Source organism: Balaenoptera physalus (genome assembly GCF_965194825.1).
Source record: "Balaenoptera physalus genome assembly, chromosome: 20".
NCBI lineage: Eukaryota > Metazoa > Chordata > Mammalia > Artiodactyla > Balaenopteridae > Balaenoptera > Balaenoptera physalus.
In genome coordinates, this window is record NC_138901.1 from 39,916,330 (window position 1) to 39,930,570 (window position 14,241).

A 14,241-nucleotide genomic window follows, 5' to 3' on the forward strand; every position below is an offset into this window, starting at 1 on the left:
AATGCCACATACTCTCAAATTTAATAATTAACTTTTGTTCATATTGTATTAAACTCATATCATAATTAACTTAAAGACTATGCCTCCAATGTGAAGTTTACTGCATCTGAAACAGGCTAATATATAGTACTGTAAAAACTTGACTCAGATTAGGCAGAAAGTTGTTCATTTTTTTTCTCTTCTATTCCCCTGCTCGGAACTCTTCTTTTCTTTAAATACTGGAGGGAGGAGGAGGAAGAGGAGAGAGAGAGAGAGAGAGAGAGAGAGAGAGAGAGAGAATCAACTCTCAGAGGAATACAAATTTCAGGCCTCTTGCTTTCTTTGTGGTTCACAACTTAACTGGAGAAGAATTAAGTGTTTTCTTTTAAAAGATGCTTCGATGTGCCACAGGCTACATTAAAAAGTAAACTTAAAGAAGGAACATAAAAATGTGTTAACCAAAGGGTTTGTTATTATCTATCCTGCTTACTTGAAAGCAACCTCTTTTTCATGGAAAATACATAATTTGGATAATCAGAGTTGACTATGGTGATAAGTTTTAAAGTTCTAGCATGCTCCAGAGCTACTTCACTTGTTCCATCACCCAACACATCCTATGGCATACTCCTAGTCTAGCGTTCTTGTTTTTCTGTTATTTTCCTCTTTCCCTTTTGGTAGTATTTCCCAGCTGGTTATTCTCTGCCCAAAACAATACTGGGGACAACTCCTTCCTCCAACTCTTTTTCTATATTTTCTGCTGGCCGAGTCATCTAATTTAAATACCTTTACATCACTTTAGCACACATTTTTCTCTTAGCACATTTTTATTTCCTTGTTTCCCCCACTGTTTGATGCAATATTATTCTTATTGTGTAATGTGTCATTTTGCTGTTCCAAAGTTAGTTTTGTCTGTTTGACCTTTTTCTAAGTTGATCCTTGCATACATCTTACTTGGGTGTGAATAGCTATTGCCCATGGTAATTCTTTTGACTGCAAAATTAATTTTTCCACACTTAATAAGCTAACAAAATTTTTATTTAACTAGAATAGCATCGTCTAAATAGAGCTCTCTACAGTGATAGAAATGTTCTACATTTGCACTGTCTGATACAAGAGTCAATAGCCACATGTGACTATTGAGCGCTTGAAATGTGGCTAGTGCACCTGAGTAACTGAATTTTAAATTTTATTTTATTTTAATTTAAATAGCCCTGTGTGGACTGTGCAGATAGAACATCATGTTCAGACTTTTTAGGTTATAAGTAACAGAAACCAGTTTATGCTAGCTTAAGGGGAAAAAAGACATATATTTTATCATTAACTCTCTAAGATGTAGTGGATCTGATATTAAACATTTTTGGATCCTTGGGTACAAAAAAGGACTCTTCTGGCTTTATTCCATTGTTCTGCTTCTCTTGGGTCTTATCGTCTTTTACTGTAGATGGATTTTGGCCATGTGGCAGGAACATGATCACTGATAACTGTAAATTCACATCCTGCCTGTACTGTGACCCCAGGGAAAGGAAAAGTTCTAGAGAAATACACTGATTGGCCCAACTTGGATCATGTGTCCATCTTGAACTATTCACTGTGGACAAAGAGAAAGGCTATTATGATTGGCCAGACCTAGGTCATATGCCTACTGTGAGAGTAAGTGGGGAGTGGGTCCTGTTTTTGACAGCCCAACCAGAACAATTTGGAATGAAGGAGATGCAGTTTTCCAAGGGAAGGAAGGATGCTAGGTAGGTAAAAACAATAGCTAAATTTTTTTAATATATATAAATTTATTTATTTATTTACTTTTGGCTGCATGGGTCTTCGTTGCTGTGCATGGGCTTTCTCTAGTTGCGGAGAGCGGGGGCTACTCTTCATTGCAGTGTGCAGGCTTCTCATTGTGGTGGCTTCTCTTGTTGTGGATCACAGGCTCTAGGTGCGCTGGCTTCAGTAGTTGTGGCACTCGGGCTCAGTAGTTGTGGCTCGTGAATCTAGAGTGCAGCCTCAGTAGTTGTGGCACAACGGCTTAGTTGCTCCACGGCATGTGGGATCTTCCTGGACCAGGGCTTGATCGCAGGCGGATTCTTAACCACTGTTCCACCAGGGAAGTCCCAATAGCTAAATTTTTATGTATTAACAATAATTAACTTTTATAGTTCAGGGACTTCCCTGGTAGCGCAGTGGTTAAGAATCCGCCTGCCAATGCAGGGTGACAAGGCTTCGATCCCTGCTCCAGGAGGATCCCATATGCCGTGGAGCAGCTAAGCACCTGTGCTGCAACTACTGAGCCTGTGCTCTAGAGCCTGCAAGCCACAACTACTGAGCCCGTGTGCCACAACTGCTGAAGCCCGCGCTCCTAGAACCCGTGCCTCACAACAAGAGAAGCCACCACAATGAGAAGCCCACACACTGCAACAAAGAGTAGCCCCATTCACAGCAACTAGAGAAACCCCGCAAGCAGCAACGAAGACCCAATGCAGACAAAAATAAATAAATAAATAAATAAATAAATAAATAAATAATTTTAAATTAAGTTTTATAGTTCAATTCTGTAGTTTAAGTCCAAACTCTTTGAGTTTTAAGTACTTGAAATCCATCTCAAGATTGTTTGTTGTGTTTTTTTTATCTGTTTTTTTTTTAAATTTATTTATTTTTAGCTGCATTGGGTCTTCGTTGTTGCACGTGGGCTTTCTCCAGTTGCGGTGCGTGGGCTCCTTATTGCGGTGGCTTCTCTTGTTGCAGAGCACGGGCTCTATGTGTGCGGGCTTCAGTCATTGTGGCACGTGGTCTCAGTAGTTGTGGCTTGTGGGCTCTAGAGCGCAGGCTCAGTAGTTGTGGCGCATGGGCTTAGTTGCTCCGCTGCATGTGAGATCTTCCCAGACCAGGGTTCGAACCCGTGTCCCCTGCATTGGCAGCCGGATTCTTAACCACTGCTCCACCAGGGAAGCCCTCAAGATAGTTTAAGAAAAGTTTATTAAAAAGAATTTATTGGTTCTCATAACTAAAAACTGTAGAGGTTATATGCCTTCAAACATAACTGATTCCAGTTGCTCAAGCAATAATTTGTCTCTCTTATCTCCATTTCTTGGGTCCACTTTCATCGATGTTAGCTTTGTTCTCAGGCACACCTTCTCCACATAAAGATGGACCTCTGATAACATCAAAAGTACATGGTCCATTCAGCTGAGGATTTCAGACAACATCACCTGTGGTCCATATTGTTATGCTTAAAAGGTCATGTGCTTTCTCTGTGGCCAGGGAGGCAAAGCCAAATGATTGACAGTCCCATCAGAATGACCCAGAGCCCTATCTGAATTACAAGGGGTAGTAAAAAGGCAATAAGAATAGAATACAGAACAGACAAAACAGTAACAGATTTTTTCTTTTTTTTTCCCCCATTCACATCCTGCTTTTCACATGAGTCTTTATTAAAAAAAAGTTTTCTGAAATGGATTTAATTTACTTTTTTTTGATATGCTTCTTTGTTTTGATTTGCCATACAATGAGGATGAAATAAAGGGTCTTTCACCATTTTGTTATTCACAGATTAGTGGAATTGACATTTCAGGTGGAAGGGGAAATTTTATAATCGTTATGTAGTATGTATAGTATATAAGTGATTAGAGGCAAAAGGAACTAGGGAAAGAATAAAGAAAATGACCCTCAGGAAATAAAAAGAATGATTAAAATCCTCTTCTGATTTTTTCGTGACTCAGTTTTCTTTGAATAACTGCATTGATATAATTCTTCAACCCATTACTGATTAGCATGTATTTCCCTTGCCTAAACATATTCTCAATCTCTGAAAAATTCAGTGATGATGTCATAGCAAAACTTTAGAAACAATCTCAGTATCCACTAGTAGGGTCAAGGGGATGAAAAAAGTTTTTTTCTTCTATCCTTTTAGGTTCTTAGCTGGACTCTGTAACAAAAAAAGAGATTAACAAGAGAAAAACAGAAGTTTATTAATATGTATGTGTCATAGGAGAAACTCAGGGATAAATTATTCAAAGACGTGGCTAGAACTTGAGTTTATATAGCATCTTAAACAAAAAACCAATAAATTTTCAGAGAAGTAACAAGACAAAGGAAAAGTACTTTGAGTGTCCAGGGTGGCAAATTGTGGAAAGGTAAATATATAGGGGATTAATGGACGATAAAGGCTAGTCAGTAGTTTGTTATGTAGAGTCCTTGGGTGCTGACAAGGGTCTAGGGTTGCTGTTGATTAATTTTTGTATAATTTAAGTCTTATTTTTTGGCAGATAGGGGAAGGGCAGAGAGCTTTTCTTGTATCTGCTGCTTCTCAATTGCCTTCACTTCAAAATAATCCTTATGCCAAAATGGCATATTTTGGAGTGGCAAACTATGTTCCCCTTCAAGGGGAATGGTTAAATTTTAAAAATTAAATTGTTGTATAGCTGCTCAGTGGAGTATTTTAAAACCTTTTAAAATAATAATTACAGAATAGGATCAGTGGATTATATCAATGTCAATATCATGGTTATGATATTGTACTGTAGTTTTGCAAGAGGTTACCATTGGGGAATCTGGGTAAAGCCTGCACAGATCTCTGTATTATTTCTTACAACTGCATGTGAATCTACAGTTATCTCAAAAAATTTAATGGAAAAAAATTTTAATCATAATCATAAATACAGCATATTAACATGCAATACTTATTTTTACTTATGTGAAAAAATCAGCTTAAAATCTGAAGGGACCCTATATTATAACTCTATTAGATTATGCATAGGAAGAAAAGAGGAGAGAAAATACACCAAATGATCACAGTGGTTTTATCTAAGTTGTTGGATTTTTAGATGATTTTTCTTTTCTTCTTTATATTTTTCATCATTTTGTAAGTGTCCTACTATGACTACATACTGTAACTTTTCTAATCATCAAAAAACTGTAAGTTATCTTTTAAAAATACATTTAAAAATCTTGCTTTCTCAGCATGCCAATGTGAAGGAAAAGATAACCGAATACCATTACTGAAGGAAGTTTTTGAGGCCTTTCCTAACACTCCTATTAACATCGATATCAAAGTCAACAACAATTTGCTGATTAAGAAGGTACTTAAGGCATTGTCTCCTCTGAGTGCGTTGCATCCAATTTCATCCAAACTAAATAAGGCTAGAGTAGGTGCCTGCATAGATTGATAGTGTTCAAGGAAATGTGATACTCTAGGGATCAGTATTGTTTCAAATACTGCCCTGGTAGAAGACATCACTGTACTGTAGGAAAGCCTGTTTCAGAGTGACTTGTCATGTCGCAGTCATGGATAAAAGTGAGCTTCTGTGAACCCATCGCCCTGGCATTTACGTAATTAACTTCTTCTAGTTTCACTTGTTTCACTTGTACTTAGTTTATAGCAAATTACTAAACAGTTGTATTCTATTAAATAAATCATATAATGGTAAAATGTAATTTCTTGTACTTTATAAAATAATCTGAATTTATGTATCAGTTCTTCCAAAATTTTATAGTATGCACTGGCAGATAGTCAGTTGTAATCCATTTTTTAAGTGAAATCATGTAAGTGGATTTACAAATAGGCACATGCATAAAATTTTGAATTTTCACATGTAGGTTTCAGAGTTGGTGAAGCAGTACAGACGAGAACACATCACAGTGTGGGGTAATGCCAGTTATGAAATTGTAGAAAAGTGCTACAAAGAGGTAAGCTTCATAAATGATACAGAATGATCTATTTCTGTTGTTGTTGTATATCTTTAAATGTTAAGTAAATACAATAATATATATTTTTTTAATATCTTATTTCATAGCCTTGATGCAAAGGCAGACAGTACTGGATGGAAGCAACTAACCAGAAATTTACTAATAAAGATGATGAATTTATAGATAATGGATTTAGTAGAGATAGTGGACCTTGCAATTTAAGTTCAATGTAATTGGACTGGCTCACGGAATTATTATTTTCACATGGTAATATTTTATTACCATGATGATTTATTATAAAATTTATATTTTATAAATTATTAACATTTTATTAATTTTATTATGTACATTATAAAACAAAATATGATTTCTATTTTTTAGTGTCTAGTTTTTGTTAGGTAATCAAATTTTTTGGGTAATTTTGAATTAAGGGAAGTATTTAGTCCTTCAACTCTATAGCTCAAGCTTTTCTTTACCCTACCTCCCAAATAGAATTAATCAAATTAAGCCAGGATCATGATTATCAGGTAGTATATAAAAGTAGGGCCATCCACCAACTGAAATTTTTCTGTTTGAAGAAAATATATCTATAAAAAATTAAGTTGATATATTTTGAAATGGTACACTAAGCCTCTATAAGCAAATTTAGCTATATAATCAGCTAGGAGGATTTGAAATTCAAAGTGTTAAAAAACCTTAAACACTGAAGATTCTCTTTCAGAATACAAGTGATAGTGCAGAAGGAATATCATGACACAAGTAGCAATTCTAAAATACAAAGAATTCTTTTGAGAAGGCGTTCCTTCCTAGCAAAGAAGGCAAAAGCATAGATCCAAGAACCATTACAATTAAAAGTACAATTAAAATTAATGAGGCTCTCATTAAGGCAAGTAAGTTTTATTTATGTGCAGCAGGCTCTGTGAGATCCCAAGGTATCTGTGTACAAAAGGAGAGAACAGAATAATCAATGGGCTGAGTGGCTTCAGATCTCCAAGAATTTAGGACTAAGACTTCCATAACTAATCATTGTCTGATAGTATTTTCACATGTCATTAAAAGGGAGATAATATACTGGAGGCTTCATGACCTGCTGATCTTTTTACATCATTCAAAAATTTTTTTCAAATGAAAAAATAGTGATAATAGCAAATGCTAGAGAAGATGAGGACAAACTGGATCTCGCCTGCGTTGCTGGTGGGAATGTAAGATAGAACAGTCACTCTCTTAATTAGTTGGGTAGTTTCTTACAAAACTAAGCATACACTTATCATATTAACCAGCAATCTTACTCTTGGGCATTTATCTCAGAAAAATGAAAACTATGCACACAAAAACCTATACACGAATATTTATAGCAGATTTATTCACAATACCAAAATACTAGAAACAAGCCACATGCCCTTCAGTGGGTACGTGGCTGAACAAACTAACACATCCATACAATGTAATACTATTCAGCAGTAACAGGGAATGAATTATTGGCACATGCAACAACCTGGATGGTCCTAGAAGGCATTTTGCTTAGTGAAAAAAATTAACCTCAAATGGTTATATGATTACATTTATATAACATTCTCAAGACTACAGACATGAAGAGCAGATTCGTGGCTCCCAGAGGACAGGGACTTGGTGTGGGCGTAAATACAAAGAAGTAGCAGGAGGGAGTTTCTGTGTGGTGATGGAACAGTTCTGTATCTTGATTGTGGTGGAGGTTACACAAATCTATACATGGGTTAAAATTGCATCGAACTATACACATGCACAAATGAACACAGGTTTTAAAAATGGTGAAAACCGAATAAGATCTACAGTCTAATTAACAGTAATATATCAGTGTCAATTCCTGGTTTTGATACATCTGGCTACATCAAATTTTACCATTTGGGGCAGCTGGGTTAAGGATATACAAGACTCTACTGTATTTTTATAACTTCCTGTGACTCTATAATTATTTCAAAACAACAAGTTCACTTTTGGTCCAGAATCAGAGAACTTTTCCCTTGATTCACATATTTTTCTAGAAGCCTCTGGCTTTCTGTCATTTTAGGATTTAAAAACTCCAAAATTTTCAGCAGCAATTTTCAAACACCACAGTAAGAATGTCTCAACAATAATTGTCATTTGTATTATGAACATGCTATATAATTAAGTCATGTATCTTTTACAATTCTTAAAGTATGATTTATGAGAATTTCATATTAGCTCTTTAATTCCCAGATGCTAGAAACTAAAAATATAAAAATAAAAGAAAGTGGGGGGGACAGTGGTGCTGGGAAAAATATGTGGCACTTATTCTCATCTAATGACTTTTTATTCACTCATACTTAATGCAGTTGTTTTTATCCTTGGCTGTATATTGGAATTCCTGGAATTGTTTCAAAAAATACTAATGCCTGGGTCCCATTCCAGATATTCTAATTTAATACAGGGACAACCAGTTATTATGCCAGTGGTATGCCAGCATACCGCTCCTAGCCCTCTCCTACCAGTGGCCTTGCATGGCTCTCCAGAAGTACCAGTTACTGTTTTTAGTTCTCTGGTTCCAAAGTTGCATAAGTTTTGAGGGTCAGCCCCTAGCCCTATTTCCTCCTATGAGCTCTGTTATTCTTAGTGTATGAATTTGCAGAAATCAAAGTTTTTTCAGGGACTTGTATACTGTGTTGCAGCTGGAACACCTGTATATAAATAAACTGAAAACATTACAAAGCAGCATGTGAACTTAGGAGCAAAAGAAGTCCTCAAACTTATTTACTCCATTTTTAAAAAATAAAGAAGTAGGTAACTGAGAGCTAATATTTAAAATAAATTATGTTTTTGCATGATTTTTTCAATATATTACTTTTATACAGAAATATTCAAATTTATTATAATGTTTATTTGTTTTAAAGACAGACATAGGAGGAGCTGGAGGAGGCGGGTATGGGGAGTTGTTTACTGGGTACAGAGTTTCAGTTGTGCAAGATGAAAAGAGTTCACATATATATGAAGCTTGCAGTTGAAGGGTTTGGGGATCTTGATGAACACATTTTGTAATACAAACTTAGAAGGGTGGTTAGATTCTTGGACTAGTTTACAAAGTCCTATTTACATTTGAAAATATGTATATGTAGCTGAAAGGTGACATATTTGCAACACCATTAATATATATCTATATTCGTATCTGTATCATATACTGTTTAAAATTTTATTATATATATGGTTATTGAATATATAGAAGGTTACTGAATATTTCATTTCTTTATCTTGTTCCATTAAATTTGGTATGCTTAATCTCTACTGATAAGGACTAGCAGTAACAGACAGAAATGGTATAGCAAAAGCAGAGAGTAAGGAATAGAGAAACTTGAGTATCAATACTATAGGCCTCCAAGATAGATCCTGACCCATTTGTCAAGGACTAGTCATTTCTAAGTGTGGTGTGTTAGAAATGGCTATTGATAATTCAGGGAGTACTTTTAACAGATGTCAAGATACAGTCTTGGGAAATTTTGAAGGTTGTGAAATGAACCTCTTTATTTGAACAGTTATAAAGTAACATACAATATTGTTTGTGTCTTTTAGAATTCAGAAATTCCTATACTCTTCAGTTTACAACGTGTTCTGCTCATTCTTGGCCTGTTCTTCACTGGCCTCTTGCCCTTTGTGCCCATTCGAGAACAGTTTTTTGAAATCCCAATGCCTTCTATCATACTGAAGTAAGTGGTTACCCTGTCTTCATCAATTCTCAATTACAGGAAAACTAAGACGAAGACTTGTTGATATCAATGATAAAGAATAGATTGCTCTAGTTATTTCCATATTTGATATAATTAAGATGCATTCTCTAAAATGAATAATAAAGGTTTTTAAGGATTTACCTGACCCATTTCAGGTAACAATGACTTTCAGTGCCTGTGTACTCAGAAGTCAGGTAAAAAGAATGAGCTTAATCATTGAAACATCTAGTAGCAATTGCCCTCCAACTTCCCTTACTTCCTTCTGCTTGATTGACAACTATACCCAGCTGAAATTCCATTAAGCTCCAAATTCACCACTAGTATTAAATCACCACCACCACCACAACAATGCAAAAAAACCTCTGGAGATGGGAGAAGAAAAAGGATAGAGTTAGTTTTTATAAGATAGTTCCATATTTATGTAATTTCTCTGCTGGGTATAAAGCCTTGCTTTTCACACACTAATTTACTACAAAGATAAAAATATATAAAACACTTAGCATTGCCTGGCAAATAATAAGCAGTCAATAAATGATAACTTTTATTGTTAAATTATCTTTTTTTTTTTTTAAAGTATTTGTTTATTTATTTTTGGCTGTGTTGGGTCTTCGTTTCTGTGCAAGGGCTTTCTCTAGCTGCGGAAAGCGGGGGCCCCTCTTCACCGCGGTGCGCGGGCCTCTCACTATCGCGGCCTCTCTCGTTGCGGAGCACAGGCTCCAGACGCGCAGGCTCAGTAGTTGTGGCTCACGGGCTTAGTTGCTCCGCGGCATGTGGGATCCTCCCAGACCAGGGCTCGAACCCGTGTCCCCTGCATTAGCAGGCAGATTCTCAACCACTGCGCCACCAGGGAAGCCCGATTATCTTTCTCATTATTATTAGAGAGCTTCATCTCACAATCTCCTACCCTTATAATGTCATTCCTAGCTATACATTTCTAATAATAACTGAGCCATGACAAAGGAATTCAGAGCTTCTGAGGAGATCATTTAAATGTGATTTCACCTGCATGAAAATTCTTTTCATGCCCACAGAACTTCAAAAAAAAATCAATCTGAACACTAGTACATCAGTCATTAGGAAATATCATTAAGAGAAGCAAGTTGGAAAAAAAAAAAAAAAAAAAGAGAAGCAAGTTGATCAGTAACCCCTGTACTCAGCATCTATGTTTCATGCTTGTCTTCCAGTTTGAATTTGTTCATGATGACTATGTTTATTTTGTCTATTCCCAGTTATATTTACTAGCAGTGTTTGTAGCTGTTTCTGAAAGGAAACAGCAGAAATCATTCTTGTCTACGAACAAACCATTTTTGTTTGCTAGATTAAAATAATTCCTAACCATTTATTCCTAAAGTACTTAGCTTTCCTCTGGTCAAGAGTGGACTGTTGTGCTCTCTAGATCATCTCCATGTGTTCCTTTTAGAAGCAAATACTATTAAAAAATAGACATATGAACAAACTTCATAGAATTAATTTTTTTCTCTAAAAAATGATTATGGATTAAGACACTGGTAGGATATTATGTGTTTGTATGTTTTATTATTATTGTTTTAAAAAATTTATTTTTGGCTACATTGGGTCTTCGTTGCTGCATGCAGGCTTTCTCTAGTTGCGGCAAGCGGGGGCTACTCTTCGTTGCGGTGCGCGGCCTTCTCATTGCGGTGGCTTCTCTTGTTGCGGAGCACAAGCCCTAGAGCGCGTGGGCTTCAGTAGTTGTGGCACGCGGGCTCGGTAGTTGTGGCTCGTGGCTCTAGAGCACAGGCGCAGTAGTTGTGGCTCACAGGCTTAGTTGCTCCGCGGCATGTGGGATCTTCCCCGACCAGGGATAGAACCCGTGTTCCCTGCATTGGCAGGCGGATTCTTAACCACTGCACCACCAGGGAAGTCCCTATTATTTTTTTTTAATGAAAAACAGTGGGTACTTCCTAAGACAACATAATCATTTGTGTTTAATGAGGTAACTAGTATTTTGAGTTATTAAATTCTTGGGATTCCTGAAATTGCAGTCAGGACTTTCTACCTGGGCTAGAGTTAGTGGGAAAAAAGGAGTTTATTTAGAGAGCTTCAAATAAAAACTGAATTCAGAGAAAAAGACAAAAAATGAATTTAGTGTAGATAGGAAGAGTTAGAAAGGAAATAAGAAATGAAGATCTGGGGAGAATAAAAATCACTCTGTGCTGTTTAACTTAGAAAGAAGCTGAGGAATCTTCATAGTAGAGAGACTGACTAATCAGAGATGTCTCTGGACACAACCCAGAGTTAATGACACAGGTGCTGCTCTAGGCGTCAAAGAGGTTGAAGAAGGAGCTCAGCTTAGGTCTAAAAGTCAAGTATACTCTTTCAGTAGGAAAGATATTTTAAAAGGACAGGGCCTAGGTCTTAAGACATTGAAAGTGAAAGAAAAAAAATGCCTTTACGGTTTTTTTAGTCTCATTTTTACCCCAAATATCTTTTAATCCATAGTAAAGTTTGGTTGTGTGTTTAAATCTACTACATACAAAATTACAGCAGACAAAGCAAGAGAAAGAGGCTTCACCAGAAAAGAGAAGAGACATGAGTTCTGGGTACCCAGGGTCTCTGGAAAGATAACTTATTAATTTTAACCTTTGAATTGTGGTAGCAAAAAATTAGCTTGAAATCAATGAAAATAGAAAACCCAAATGGGCTTTGTTTGAATTTATTTTTGTCCTTTTCCAAATATTTTTTAAACATATACTAAGTGCAGACAAGGCCCTCTTTTTGTTTTTGTACTTGTTTTATTTTATCACACTGATATATTCCAGTGTTTCTAATTTATGATTTAAATTTTATTTTGTCTCAGGCTAAAAGAACCACACACCATGTCCAGAGGTCAAAAGTTTCTCATCTGGCTTTCTGATACGTAAGAATTTTAGTTTCTTGATACACAAGTTATTGTTTTAACTCTATTGAATACGATGCTTATAATTTAGAGCAGGCTTTCTACATGTAATTTGTAACAGGGATGTGTTGAACATCTCCTATACAAATGGATGATGTATGAATCATTTAGAACTAGCTTAATTGCTAGTCACAAAACCTTAAGAAGAACTGAGAGATAATCTCATCAAACTCAGGAGAAAACTGAGCACCGACCTTCCCGAAGTTAGATGATTTACAGTACTTGGCGTTATGTAGCTGGTTGGTAGCAGAGCCGGGATACTTAGTCACTGTTTCCACGAGCCTGCAGTCAAAAATACAGTGAAAAGAAGTGTGTATAGCAATGCAATATATGTAACAGTATATATTGACTAGTGGCACATTTCTCAGGAAAACGGTGGGCATCTATATGGGGGGCATCTACTTTAGATAAAATGCCTTAAATTCTAAGACATGTTGAGTTTAATGTTCGGTAAAACCCACAAAGTTATTGTGCTATACGTTGCTTTAAAGTGGAACCTTGCATGCTTAAATAATAGTCATAAATCACAACCTTTTATTACTAGCTCCTCTTTCATAGAGTTGGAAAACTAGTTGTATCTTTTCTCTGTGCCACAGGGTTTCTTCTTTTTTGCTGTATTCCTGAATTAATTTCTAGTTTTTAAGGATGCATTTTTAATTGGTGTTAAATGCATATGATTTTTAGTTTCTGTTACTTAATCATTCTAATAGACATAAACAGAACAGAAATAATATGTATAGCTTTTCAGTACAGTAAGTTCCCATCTTGTTCAAGTGATTTGTATTCTAAAAGTTCACTTTTAAGTTAGTTATTTGGAACTGAAAAAAAAATGCTTTTTTTTTCCCTATATAAAGGATAGTGTAATTAATGGACATTAGGTTTCTTTTTTCATATATATAAATTTATTTATTTATTTATTTATTTATTTTTGGCTGTGTTGGGTCTTTGTTGCTGCACGGGGGCTTTCTCTAGTTGTGGTGAGCGGGGGCTACTCTTAGTTGCTTTGGGTGGGCTTCTCATTGTGGTGGCTTCTCTTGTTGCGGAGCACGGGCTCTAGGCACGCGGGCTTCAGTAGTTGTGGAACGCAGGCTCAGTAGTTGTGGCGCACGGGCTTAGTTGCTCCGCGGCATGTGGGATCTTCCCAGACCAGGGCTCGAACCCGTGTCCCCTGCATTGGCAGGCGGATTCTTAACCACTGCGCCACCAGGGAAGTCCTGGACATTAGGTTTCTAAGATAGCTCACAAAAGACTCTAATTCATTTTGTAAATGGACTGTGATGTTATAGAATTTGACCCAAGTTCACTGCCTTATTTTAACTTGGAAAGTTAGGAACACCGACTTCCCAGTTATTTCCCGCTCTCATTATGGTGCCAGCAGGGAAAGTGAGGAAGCCCCTTCTGCACTGAGCTGCTTCAATAAGAATGCGTCTCCTGGGGATCTAATGGCAGCAAGGAGTAGAAAGGAGATTCAGCAGTTAAGATACAAATGCATCCACAGCAGCTATTATTGCTTGAGGCCGTTGGTTATATTGCCAAAACATTGGGATTAAGTTCAACTAGGAATTTTAAACTCTAGATTGACTAAATTAGGACTGAGGACTAATTTTAGTCCTTCTTTAGGGCTAAGGAGTACCTAAATCTGTTGTGCTTTTCTTTTCTAGTCTACTAATGAGAAAAGCTTTGTTCGACCACCTCACTGCCCGAGGCATTCAGGTAAGTTTTTGGAATGATGCATTTTAGAAACAGCATAGTTTAGCAGTTTAACACAAGTTTAAGGGGCAGGAACTTTTAACTGACTTAATATGGTCCTGACTCTGCTTCTGCTGCTTTAATGGTTCTCACATGAAGACCTTAAGCTCTGCCTTACAGTTAACAAGAAAGTATTGGCATTTCAGAGTTCACCTATGTATTGGTGAGAATAGCTGAAGCCGAGGGGTGGGACGGTCATATTTA

The 14,241-nt window shown here is 36.5% G+C and overlaps 2 protein-coding genes across 3 annotated transcripts in view; both read left to right on the forward strand.

The window, feature by feature from the left end:
- The window catches only part of PRR11 (proline rich 11), a 276,060-nt gene that overhangs the window by 69,696 nt on the left and 192,123 nt on the right, over positions 1 to 14,241 (forward strand). The window lies entirely within an intron of this gene.
- GDPD1 (glycerophosphodiester phosphodiesterase domain containing 1) overlaps positions 1 to 14,241 on the forward strand; it is a 53,475-nt gene that overhangs the window by 33,065 nt on the left and 6,169 nt on the right. For both annotated transcript variants that reach the window (XM_082440082.1, XM_082440083.1), the window contains exons 5-9: positions 4,930 to 5,048; positions 5,566 to 5,655; positions 9,217 to 9,350; positions 12,190 to 12,249; positions 13,950 to 14,001. In XM_082440082.1, the coding sequence (XP_082296208.1) occupies positions 4,930 to 5,048; positions 5,566 to 5,655; positions 9,217 to 9,350; positions 12,190 to 12,249; positions 13,950 to 14,001 (455 nt within the window). The remainder of the gene's footprint in view (positions 1 to 4,929; positions 5,049 to 5,565; positions 5,656 to 9,216; positions 9,351 to 12,189; positions 12,250 to 13,949; positions 14,002 to 14,241) is intronic.